The sequence below is a fragment of the Heptranchias perlo genome, chromosome 4 (genome assembly GCF_035084215.1).
Source record: "Heptranchias perlo isolate sHepPer1 chromosome 4, sHepPer1.hap1, whole genome shotgun sequence".
NCBI lineage: Eukaryota > Metazoa > Chordata > Chondrichthyes > Hexanchiformes > Hexanchidae > Heptranchias > Heptranchias perlo.
In genome coordinates, this window is record NC_090328.1 from 5,891,120 (window position 1) to 5,904,011 (window position 12,892).

Below are 12,892 nucleotides of genomic sequence, written 5' to 3' on the forward strand. Positions count from 1 at the left end.
CCGAGGTCAGCAAGACTGACGGTCGGCGGCCCCCATTAGTAAGGGTAAGAAAGAGGGAAGGATCTATGTGTCTGCACTGGTAGGGGGCAGGCAATGTGAAATGCTAGTGGACACAGGGGCATCCATATCTGTCACTGACCTCCCCTTACCCATTACAAGCAAGATGATTTATTTAACAGGGGTGGGAGGAAATAAAACACCCGCTTACCTAAGTGAGACAACCTTAGTAGAGATAAATAATTTGTACATACCCATGAAATTTTACGTATGTAAAAACAACGAAGGTACGATAATGGGGAATGATTTAATGAAAGAGTATGAAATTCTGATTGACTGTGGGAAGGGAGAATTAATCTGGCCAAACCAGGACGGCAGGAAAAAAGGAATGGGGAGACTCGCGAGTCACCTCGAAATCCTCAATGTGGCTACGGTTACCTCTAGGGATTGGCGACTAGAAACAGAAGGGTTCGGAGTCATCTGTACAGCCGTCCCTGAAGTATGGGCAAAAACTAAATTAGATACCGGAATAACCAAAAGTGCCCGGACCGGAACATAAGCCCCACCGACAGTACCCAATAAAACCAGAAGCAAAAGCAGCAGTAGTAGAAATAGTAAAGGGATTAGTTGAAAAAGGAATCCTACAGGAAACTACGAGTACCACTAACTCCCCTACTTGGCCAGTGAGTAAAGCTGACGGAAGCTATAGACTCACGATAGACTATACAGCCCTTAATAAAGTTACGCCCAAATTGCATCCCATTGTAGCAAGCCCCTCGACAATCCTAAACGGCTTGTCACCGAAGCATAACATTTTTACAGTATTGGACATAGCCAATGGATTCTGGTCCCTACCCCTGCATCCTGACTCCCAGGAAAAATTCGCATTTACGCTGGGAGACAAACAATATACATGGACTCGCCTACCACAGGGATTCCACAATAGCCCCGCTATCTTCCATCGAGTAATGAGTGACATTTTGAAAAGGGTAGAATTAAAAAAGAGCAGTACAATTTTACAATATGTGGATGATATATTAATCGCCTCAGAATCAAAACAGGGGCATCAGGAAGCGCTATATTTAGTGTTGAACGAACTAAAAGTTGCAGGACTAAAAGTCAATCCCAAAAAGGCACAAATCGGCAAAGCACAAGTCCTGTACCTGGGACACTCAATTTCCCAGGGCATTAAAGAAATGCCCTCAGACCGAAAGAAGGCGGTGCAGCAAATGCCGCGGCCGGTCACCGTAAGAGGAGTCAGGAAAGTGTTAGGGCTAATCAATTACAGCCGAAGCTTTATCCCAGAATTCACAAAATTGGCAGAGCCTATACAACGGTTAATTAAAGGCGGAAAGCCAGCTCTAGCCTCTATAGAATGGGGAACTGAACAAGACGGGGCTTATAGTAAGTTGAAGGCAGAACTAATGGCAGCCCCCGGATTGGGACTACCAGATTCCAACAAAGATTTCCACATATACTGCAACAATGAAGGGGGATTTTACTCTGCTGTTGTAACGCAAAATCACGGCGATAAACGAAGACCCATAGGTTATTACTCAACAGTAGAAGGGCCTGTAGTAACGGGACTACCAAGATGTATAGCTGCTCTAGATTGCGCCGCATGGGCAGTAAGGGTTAGCGAACCTATAGTGATGACAGGAAATATAATCCTTCACACCAAACGCACCTTAGTGGAAATGCTAAACACAGGGAAATTAAGATCTGTTTCGAATATGAGAAGGGCCAAATGGGAAGCCGTTCTCCTACCTCCCAGTAAATCAGTCACAATAGTACATGATACAGGACAAAACCCAGCAGAAGGAATTTTAGATATAGGCGAACCACATTACTGTGGAGACGTAGATGTGGATACAGAAGAGAGTGAAATAAAGGATGTACCTTTAGCAATGGCTGAAGAAACCTTTTTCGTAGACGGCTCACGCAAATACGTGCAAGGTTCACCCCGGACGGGGTGGGCAGTGATAAATGACCAATTGCAAACAATACGAGCAGAGAGAATTGATGGAGGCCTATCCGCGCAAGTGGCAGAGTTAGTTGCACTCACAGAGGCACTAGAATTATCCACGGGAAAGGCGGTAAATATATATACCGACAGTAGATACGTGTTCGGAGTAGTACATGATTATATGACAGCATGGGGTAGGAGAGGATTCTTAACGACGGGAGGAACCCCTATTAAACATCAACAAAGAATTCAAGCACTGCTGAAGGCAAGTGAGAAACCCCGGGAAGCAGCAGTAATAAAGATAAAGGCACATCAGAGGGAACCAGAGAGAAACAGCCCCGAATGGCTGAAATACAAAGGGAATCAAACTGCAGATAGAGCAGCGCAGTTAGCATTAGAACAAGAAACAATTAGCGAGTTGCCAGTAGCAGTAACCGGCCAGGCAGAACACCAAATAAATATTCAAAATTTGCATGAGGTTACCTCAGAAGAGGAAAAGACTAGGTGGGAAACACAAGGGAGCAAGCAAGGGAACTGATGACGTTTGGAGACAGAATGCCAAAGTAGTGGCGCCAGAATGTATACAGAATACCCTTTTAGAATTACACCATGGACTCTCACACCAAGGGAGGGAAACCATGACAACTAGTATTGGGAAGGAATGGTGGTGGAAAGGAATGGGGAGAGATATAGCCCGATATTGTCACCGCTGTGTGACATGCGCGCAATATAACCTCGGTCGACCCATAAAAATCAAAATGGGACACCAACCCCGACCGAAGGGACCATGGGAACATCGACAGATAGATTTCACGGGGCCGCTACCACAGTCCCACGGTAAAACCTACTGTTTAGTCATCATTGATCATTTCACTAGGTGGGTGGAAGCGTTCCCTACCAGGAATTGCACTGCCACTACAGTGGCTAGAGTATTAGCAGAGGAGGTAATCCCTAGATGGGGGGTGCCCACACAAATTGATTCGGATCAGGGAACACACTTCACCGGAAAGGTGATAAAAACAGTGTGCCAATTAATGGGAATAAAACAAAAATTCCACATCCCTTACCATCCGCAGAGCTCCGGAATGGTAGAACGTATGAACCGAACTCTTAAGAATACCCTGGCCAAAGCTATGCAAGCATCAGGAAAAACGTGGACCGAAGTATTACCTATTATATTAATGAGACTAAGAGCGACAACAAACCGGACAACCGGATTGACCCCTTATGAGCTAATGACAGGCAGAGCAATGCAATTACCAGAAAACATAACAGGTGGGGCCGATGTAGGCCCACTAAAAGACAAAATCAAACGTTATGTTTTAGAACTGAGTACCCAACTAAAAGGAATGCGTACTGCAGTACGAGATAATCAGGAAATGAAAGACGCACAGAGAGAGCTTGGAACGCTCCCTGACGTCCCAACAGCGGGACGTCGCGTCATGGTAAAAGTTTTGCCCGAGAAACCGGGATTTGCCCCTAAATGGAACGGCCCCTACGAGATCATAATTAGTGGCGACACCTGTGCTTGTCTGGACATAAGAGGGAAGGGAATATGGAAGCATTGGACTCAATTGAAGTTATACAACGAAACCAAGGAATAAACCTTGAACAATCCCTCATTTTTATTTTACAACAGATGATAACTACAATCAAGAATCAATTGAAGCGTTCGGGTTGGCGATATAGCCTTTGGGAATTTGTTAATATAGAGTAATAAGAAAACCCTAACTAACATGTCTAAAAATATGTGTATAATCATGTCATTTTATGTACTCGTAGTCAGACGGTTGACCGGATTGAATGATAATTTATTTTTCAAGACCCATGTACATCTACATGGAAATCGAACGGTGTGTTACCCATTAGCCCATTCCGTTGAGGCCCTGTTTGTGGCCACCCCTGGGTGGACCCCCCATAGTTTATATACCACAGATACTTCAGACGCACCCTGTAAGGGACGTGCAGGTCCATATACGAGGGGAATACCGGGAAGGTGTGTGGAACTAATAAACTCCACAAATCCTGTGTGTTGGGGGGTCCAGGGAGCGAAAGGAAGGGTTTGCTCAGACAATACAAGTTATCCGATCTGTTTCTCGGGATACGGATGGGGGTGTGCGTACGCCTGGGTCCCCGAGAGTGCCTCCTGTGTGCAGATGCAATGTGCCCGTCAACACTGTCAAGTGAACGAGGATCACTTCGTTTGTGTTTGTAAAGAACAAAGATGCCTGAACGTGACCGCAGGGAGACAATTCATTTGTGGTCAGTGTAATGGGACGCATGTTAGCTCAGACACATGGTCTTACCCATTTGATACTTATCAACTGACAAAAACAGGGGGAACATCGAGGGATCCAAGCAATTGGCGATATCTGCAATTTGTACGAACCGGCACTCGGGACGTTAAATGTTACCGAGCTAGGAAGGGATTTGTGTTCCTCCTAAACGGCACCTTCACAACGGCAACGCCAACCCTCCCCATCCTCTTTGCAGTAGGGACGATTGGACCACTCACGGTCCCATGCCCTCAAAGAGCCCATGTCCACAGAAAAATTGTGACACGGGCTATCAGCCAGGAGTTCTGTGCCGACTGGAGGGGCCCCAATCACACTGGGATCCTCGATCGGCTACGGGTTATTGGGTTCTCTCTCACTGGGAGGATCAACAGGAGTAATCGGCGCAAAGAACAGGAACTATTTAATCTGTGGACTGACAATCTTGGGAAATAGCACAGCAAAAGGATTAAGCGCCATAAATAAAGAACGAGCTGAATTAAGTTTGTACTCGCAGCAATCCCGTTATGCTGTGGACTATATATTAGCCCAGCAGGGGGGAGTATGCACTATAATAGGAGATCTCTGTATAACACACGTTACAGACGAGTCCTACAACATCACCCAAGCCGTTAACGATATTAAAGAACAACTCAATGAATTTAAACAAGGCCCCAGGAAAGGAAGTGGTTAGCTGGATTGGTTATTGGGAGGATCCTGGGGGTCTTATCTACTGCATGGACTAATTATTTTCGTTGCAATAATAATTGCTTGTTGTTTCGTGGTCGGATGCCTTAATGTCTGTTGCAAAGTTATGATGACTCGGATTATGCCAGGAGCCAGCGTGATCACTGATCAAGAACATCTGAAGACACCCGAGGATGCCAGGGAGGACGATAACCAGGCGGAGCAACGCTATCTGTAACATGTAACCTGAGAGTTACAGGTTAGGCATACGCACAGAACATCACGGAAGTTAAATACCCGAAAGGCTGTGTATTAAGTACCGGACCAATGTTACATGGACTTTATCGGTATTGGTCTCAATGATTATTAAGCCATAATCATGACCAACAGGAGGGTCTGTTAGCGTAAAATTTGGGCTGTTGGGTTAAAGGCAAAGATGAAGTGACTATTGTGTGCATGGCGGCGGTCATTACCCTAAAGCCACACCGAAATGCGCTTTGTGTAGATTAGACTAACCTTAATTAAAAGCTTAAACATAACACTTGACTACTAACAAAATGGACACTACTAAACAAAATGGATTCTGTGACTGTGGGAAAGACAGTTAAAAGTGCTGAGTTTGTATATTCCAAAACTGACTTACAGTCTGGGAATACAAAGGACATTTCACAACGAACTGATAAAACTATAGAACCAGACTGCGTGAAACAAAGGCATACTGTCTTAAGGTGATAACAGTTGTTTTAATATGATTGGAAGTCAGTGGTTGCTGTGCGGGCTTAATTGGTCAATGTGTGTAATCAAGACTAATGATGTAAAAGCTACTGAAAGTCTGTATTTTAAAGGTATAAAAAGCGTGACAACCATTTTAAAGTTGAGGAGGTAGTTGCGAACGCTGCGGAGCGTCCAGTTCTTCTCCCAAAGTACTTTGTCCAATAAACTGCATGTTGAATCTTTAAGTCTGACTCCGAGTGGTGATTTTCCCACAACACTTCACATTTATCCACATTATACTGCATCTGCCATGTATTTGCCCACTCACTCAACTTGAAGCCTCTTTGCATCCTCCTCACAATCCCACCTAGTTTTGTCTCATCAGTAAACTTGGAAATATTACATTTGGTTCCCTCATCCAAGTCATTGATATATATTGTGAATAGCTGGGGTCCAAGCACTGATCCCTGAGGTACCCCACATAGTCACTGCCTGCCACCCCAAAAAAGACCCATTTATTCCTGCTCTCTGTTTCCTGTCTGTTAACCAATTTTCAATCCATGCCAGTATATTACCACCAATCCCATGTGCTTTAATTTTGCACACTAACCTCTTATTTGGGACTTTATCAAAGGCCTTCTGAAAATCCAAATAAACCACATCCACTGGTTCTCCCTTATCTATTCTACCAGTTACATCCTCAAAAAACTCCAGTAAGTTTGTCAAACATGATTTCCCTTTCATAAATCAATGTTGACTTTGTCTAATCCCATTGATATTTTCTAAGTGTCTTGTTATCACGTCCTTTATAATTTTCCCTACTCCTGATGTCAGGCTAATAGGTCTGTTGTTCCCTGTTTTCTCTCCCTCCTTTTTTAAATAGTGGGGTTACATTTGCCACCCTCCAATCTGCAGGAACTGTTCCATAATCTATAGAATTTTGGAAGATGACAAGTAATGCATCAACTGTTTCCATGGCTACCTCTTTTAGTGCTCTGGGATGCAGATTATCAGGCCCTGGGGATTTATCGGCTTTCAGTCCCATTAATTTCTCCAGCACAATTTTTTTTACTAATACTAATTTCCTTTAATTCCTCCTTCTCACTAGTCTCTTGGTTCCCTAGCATTTCTGGGAAGTTATTTGTGTCCTCTTCTGTGAAGACAGAACCAAAGTATTTGTTTAATTGCTCTGCCATTTCCTTGTTCCCCATTATAAATTCTCCCGTTTCTGACTGTAAGGGACCTACATTTGTCTTCACTAATCTTTTTCTTTTTACATACTTGTACAAGCTTTTAAAGTCCACTTTTATGTTCCTTGTAAGTTTACTCTCATACTCTATTTTTCCCCTCTTAATCAATCTCTTGGCCCTTTTTTTTGCTGAATTCTAAACTGCTCCTAATCCTCAGACTTGCTACTTTTTCTGGCAACTTGATATGAGTACAAGAGTAAGGAAGTCTTACCGCAATTGTACAGGGCTTTAGTGAGACCTCATCTGGAGTAGTGTGCGCAGTTTTAGTCTCCTTACCTAAGGAAGGATATACTTGTCTTAGAGGCGGTGCAATGAAGATCCACTGGATTGCTCCTTGGGATGACAGGGTTGTGCTATGAGGAAAGATTGAGTAGAATGGGCCTATAGTCTCTGGAGTTTAGAAGAATGAGAGGTGATTCTAAGAGGGCTTGACAGGGTAGATATTGAGAAGATGTTTCCCCTGGCTGGAGAGTCCAGAACGAGGGGACATTGTCTCAGGATAAGGGGTCAGACATTTAGGACGGAGATGGGGAAGAATTTCTTCACTGAGGGGCGTGAACATTTGGAATTCTCTACCCCAGAGGGCTGTGGACGCTCAGTCTTGCATATATTCAAGACTGAGATCGACAGATGTTTGGACGCTAAGGGAATCAAGGGATGTGGGGATAGGGCGGGAAAGTGGAGTTGAGGTTGAAGATCAGCCATGATCTGATTGAATAGCGGAGCAGGCTCAAGGGGCCGTATAGCCTACTCCTGCTCCTATTTCTTATGAGACCGGCCTCAGCAGAGGGTAGTGGGTAGCACACTTGCCTCCGAGTCAGAAGGTCATGGGCTCAAATCCCACTCCAGGCACTTGAACACATAATCCAGGCTGACACCCCAGTGCAGTACTGAGGGAGTGCTGCAGTGTCAGAGGTGCCGTCTTTCGGATGAGACGTTAAACCGAGGCCCCGTCTGCCCTCTCAGGTGGACGTAAAAGGTCCCATGGCAGTATTTCGAAGAAGAGCAGGGGAATTCTCCAAGTGTTTAAATCTGGAACTCTCTCCCAAAAATCTGTTGAGGCTCGGGGTCAATTTAAAATATCAAAACCGAGATCCGTAGATTTTTTGTTATTAAGGGAAATGGAACCAAGGCTGGTAATTGGAGTTAGAGACCAGCCATTATCTAACAGAATGGCAGAACAGGCTCGAGGGGCTGAACGGCCTATGTCCTGGCCGATATTTATCCCTCAACCAACACCACTAAAACAGATGACCTGGCCATTTATCTCATTGCTGTCTGTGGGATCTTGCTGTGCGCAAATTGGCTGCTACATTTCCTGCATTACAACTGTGACTACACTTCAAGAGTACAAAAGTACTTCATTTCTGAAGCGCTTTGGAACGTCCTGAAGTTGTGAAAGGCGCAATGTATTCGCAAGTCTTCCTTTTAACCCATTAACGCCGATTGGTAAACCGAGGGTCTCCGGCCAGTTGATTACTCACCAGCGTTGTGTAGAGTGTGCAGACTAGTCCCATAGTTAGCACTGCTCCCCACAAGTCAAAGCCAGTTACTGCAACAAAAAACACAATGCACATGTCTTATTATTTACATAGTGAAACACAGAAGGCCAGATTAGCAGCTATAAGAGGGCAAGTTTGTTTAGCAAAATGAGTAGCGATGTGCCAACAAAAGAATGGAACGGCAATCTTAGTAATGGCAGAGTCGGTTGCAGAAGTTACAGCTCGACCACTATCAACAGAAGGAAAATAAAATCTGCTTTCTACTCTGCCAAAGTTTCCTCCCATTTTGTGGGCAAGCCTTGCTTTTTTTTTTGCTCGAGACTAGACCGCTAAAAACTGCACCATCTGCAGGGCTGGTAAAATGATTTACACGTGGCATGTATCCCGATTCTGTTTAGGTTTTACAGCCTTGGCGAAGGGAATGTGTTTTATTTCCTCATTTAAGATTTTTTTTTATTGCAAAAAGGAGCAAATAAACAGACCCACCCCACTCCACCCCCACCCCACTCCACCCCCACCCCACTCCACCCCCACCCCTCCTAGTTTCCTCCTCTCCCCGCGGGTCAGCACAACATTCGTTTAGCAACTCCCCACAATCGCATAGCTAAGATAAAACAAAGGGAGGCTCTGTTACGCTGATTCAACAGTTTGATGTTTCAAGGCCATTCACTCCCACTGTTATTAAGCAACTGTCTGTTGTTGATTGATTGTAGAGAAATAACAATATATTTAAACATTTATGCAAAAAAAAATTCTGCCACAATGATTTTAATTTGATGCGAGGGAAATGTAGTTTTGCCAACTTTTCATTCAATTTCCAATTGTTTTGCCTCCCATCTTCCACCCCCCGTAAACTTCAGCTTATCCAAAACTCGCACCAAGTCCCTTTCGCCCGTTACCCCTGCGCTCGCTGACTTACATTGGCTCCCAGTCCAGCAACGCCTGGAATTGAAAATTCTCATTCTTGTGTTCAAATCCCTCGCCCCTCCCTATCCCTGTAAACTCCTCCAGCCCTGCAACCCTCCGAGATCTCTGCGCTCCTCCAATTCTGGCCTCTTGCGCATCCCCGGTTTTCATCGCTCCGCCATTGGCGGTTGTGCCTTCGGCTGCCTAGGCCCTAAGCTCTGGAATTCCCTCCCCCCTCCTGTTCAGGAAAGATAGGGAAGGAAAGGAATGAGAGGGGGTGGCAGTATTGATTAAGGAGAATATTGCAGTACTGCAGAGGATGTCCTGGAGGGCTCAAGGACAGAATCTATTTGGTTAGAGTCAAGAAACAATTGAGGCACCATTATACTACTGGGGGCCACCACCTAGTGGGAAGGATATATAGTAGCAAATTTGCAGGAAAATTATAGAGGTGCAAAAGCCATAGAGTAGTTATAGTTGGGAGACTTCAACTATCCTAATATAGACTGGGATAACAATAATATTAAGGGGCAAAGAGGGGGAAGAATTTTTGAAATGTGTTCAGGATAACTTTCTTAACCAGTATGTTTCCAGCCCAACGAGGAAGGAGGACTTTGTTATAGGGAATGAGGCGGGCCAAGTGGAGCAAGAGTCAGTGGGGGAGCATTTAGGGAGAAGCGATCATAGTATCATAAGGTTTAGATTAGCTATGGAAAAGGACATGGACCACTCTGAAATAAAAATGCTCAATTGGAGGAGGGCCAATTTCAGTGGGATGAGAACAGATCTGGCCCGGGGTAAATTGGAATCAAAGATTGGCAGGCAAAACTGTAATTGAACAGTGGGCGGCCTTTAAAGAGGAGATGGTTTGGGTGCAGTCCAGGTACATTCCCACGAGGCAGAAAGGTAGGGCAACTAAAGCCAGAGCTCCTTGGATGACAAAAGAGGTAGTGAGTAAGATGAAACGGAAAAAAGGGCCGTATGACAGATATCAGTTTGATAACACAAGTGAGAACCAGGCAGAATATAGAAAGTTCAGAGGGGAAGTGAAAATGGAAATAAGAGGGTCAAAGAGAGAGTGTGAGAATAGACTGGCAGCCAACATAAAAAGGAAATCCAAAAGTCTTCTACAGGCATATAAACAGTAAATGGGTAGTAAGAGGAGGGGTGGGGCCGATTAGGGACCATAAAGGAGATCTACTCATGGAGGCAGAGGGGATTGCCGACGTACTAAATGAGCACTTTGCATCTGTCTTTACCAAGGAAGATGCTGCCAGAGTCTCAGTAAAGGAAGATATAGTTGAGATACTGGATGGGCTAAAAATTGATAGAGGAGGTACTAGAAAGGCTAGCTGTATTTAAAGTAGATAAGTCACCCAGTCCGGATGGGACGCATCCTAGGTTGCTGAGGGAAGTAAGGGTGGAAATTGCGGAGGTACTGACCATAATCTTCCAAACATCCGTAGATACAGGGGTGGTGGAGAATTGCAAATGTTACATCCTTGTTCAAAACAGGGTGTAAGGATAAACCCAGCAGCTATAGGCCAGTCAGTTTAACCTCAGTGGTGGGGAAACTTTTAGAAACGATAATCCGGGACAGAATTAACAGTTACTTGGACGAGGGTGGATTGATCAGGGAAAGCAAGCACGGATGTGTTAAAGGCAAATCGTGTTTAGCCAAACCGATAGAGTTTTTTGACGAGGTAACAGAGAGGGTAGATGACATTTGATAAAGTGCCGCATGGTAGGCTTATCATCAAGATTGCAGCCTATGGAATAAAAGGGGCAGTAGCAACATGGATACAGAATTAGCTAAGGGACAGGAAACAGAGTAGTGGTGAACGGTTGTTTTTCGGACTGGAGGGAGGTGTACAGTGGTGTTCCCCAGGGGTCAGCGCTGGGGCCACTGCTTTTCTTGATATATATTAATGACTTGGACTTGGGTGTACAGGGCACAATTTCAAAATTTGCAGATGACACAAAACTCAGAAGGGTAGTAAACAGTGAGGAGGATAGTGATAGGCTTCAAGAGGATATAGACAAGCTGGTGGCATGGGCGGACACGTGGCAGATGAAATTTAACGCAGAAAAATGTGAAGTGACACATTTCGGTAGGAAGAACGAGGAGAGGCAATATAAACTAGAGGGCACAATTCTAAAAGGGGTACAGGAACAGGGAGGTCTGGAGGTATATATGCAACAATTGTTGAAGGTGGCAGGGCAGGTTGAGAAAGTGGTTAAAAAAGCATACAGGATCCTGGGACTTATAAATAGAGGCATAGAGTACAAAAGTAAGGAAGTCATGATGAACCTTTATAAAACACTGGTTTGGCCACAACTGCAGTATTGTGTCCAGTTCTGGGCACCGCACATTAGGAAAGATGTGAAGGCCTTAGAGAGGGTGCAGAAGAAATTTACTAGAACGATTCTAGGGATGAGGGACTTTAGTTACGTAGATAGACTGGAGAAGCTGGGGTTGTTCTCCTTGGAACAGAGAAGATTGAGAGGAGATTTGATAGAGGTATTTAAAACCATGAAGGGTCCAGACGGAGTAGATAGAGAGAAACTGTTCCCATTGGTGGAAGGGTCAAGAACCAGAGGACACAGATTTAAGGTGATTGGCAAAAGAACCAAAGGCGACATGAGGAAAATCGTTTTTACACAGCGAGTGGTTAGGATCTGGAATGCACTGCCCGAGGGGGTGGTGGAGGCAGATTCAATCATGGCCTTCAAAAGGGAACTGGATAAGTACTTGAAAGGAAAAAATTTGCAGGGCTACGAGGATAGGACAGGGGAGTGTGGGACTAGCTGGATTGCTCTTGCATAGAGCTGGTGAGGACTCGATGGGCCGAATGGCCTCCTTCTGCGTTGTAACCTTCCTATGATTCTATACCTCTCCGTCTCTCTCTCGTCGTTTAAGACGCTGCTTAAAACATACCTCTTTGATCAAGCCTGTCCTCATATCTCTTTATATGGCTTGGTGTCAAATTTTGTTTATCGTTCCTGTGAAGTGCCTTGGGACATTTTACTATGTTAAAGGCGCTATATAAATGCAAGGTGCTGTTTTTACTTCTGCTGGTTTATCCATAAACTGTGATCAATGTGCCTGAACCCCAACTTTAGAAAAGCCACCACCACCCCCCATCCTGGAATAATCTCTTTTGAACCCGTTTTTCCAAAATAACCACCGTAGCTGGCAGAGTAGAGAGAGCCGCCCCAAATCCACTTCACAAAGGACAGGTGCAGACAGCAGAGAGAGACTTTCATCTCGTCAACTGGGACTGGATTCAAATCCGAGTCTACGAAGTGAAAGACTAGTCAGCCAACAGAGGCTTGTGTCCCCTTGAGTATAGACGATTAAGGGGTGATCTAATCGAGGTGTTAAAGAATCAATAGGATAGGTAGAGAGAAACTATTTGCTCTGTGAGGAGCGGGGTGGGTGGGAGGGGGTCCAGAACAAGGGGGCATAACCTTAAAATTAGAGCTAGGCCGTTCAGAGGTGATGTCAGGAAGCACTTCTTCACACAAAGGGGAGTGGAAATCTGGAACTCTCTCCCCGAAAAAGCTGTCGAGGCTTGGGGGGCCAATTGAAAATTT

General features: G+C 44.8%; 1 protein-coding gene across 1 annotated transcript in view; it reads right to left on the reverse strand.

Annotated features, from left to right (window-relative positions):
* Nucleotides 1–12,892, reverse strand: part of slc5a6a (solute carrier family 5 member 6a) — a 58,313-nt gene that overhangs the window by 29,875 nt on the left and 15,546 nt on the right. The window contains exon 4 of the mRNA XM_067982406.1: nucleotides 8,372–8,439. Coding sequence (XP_067838507.1) covers nucleotides 8,372–8,439 — 68 coding nt within the window. The remainder of the gene's footprint in view (nucleotides 1–8,371; nucleotides 8,440–12,892) is intronic.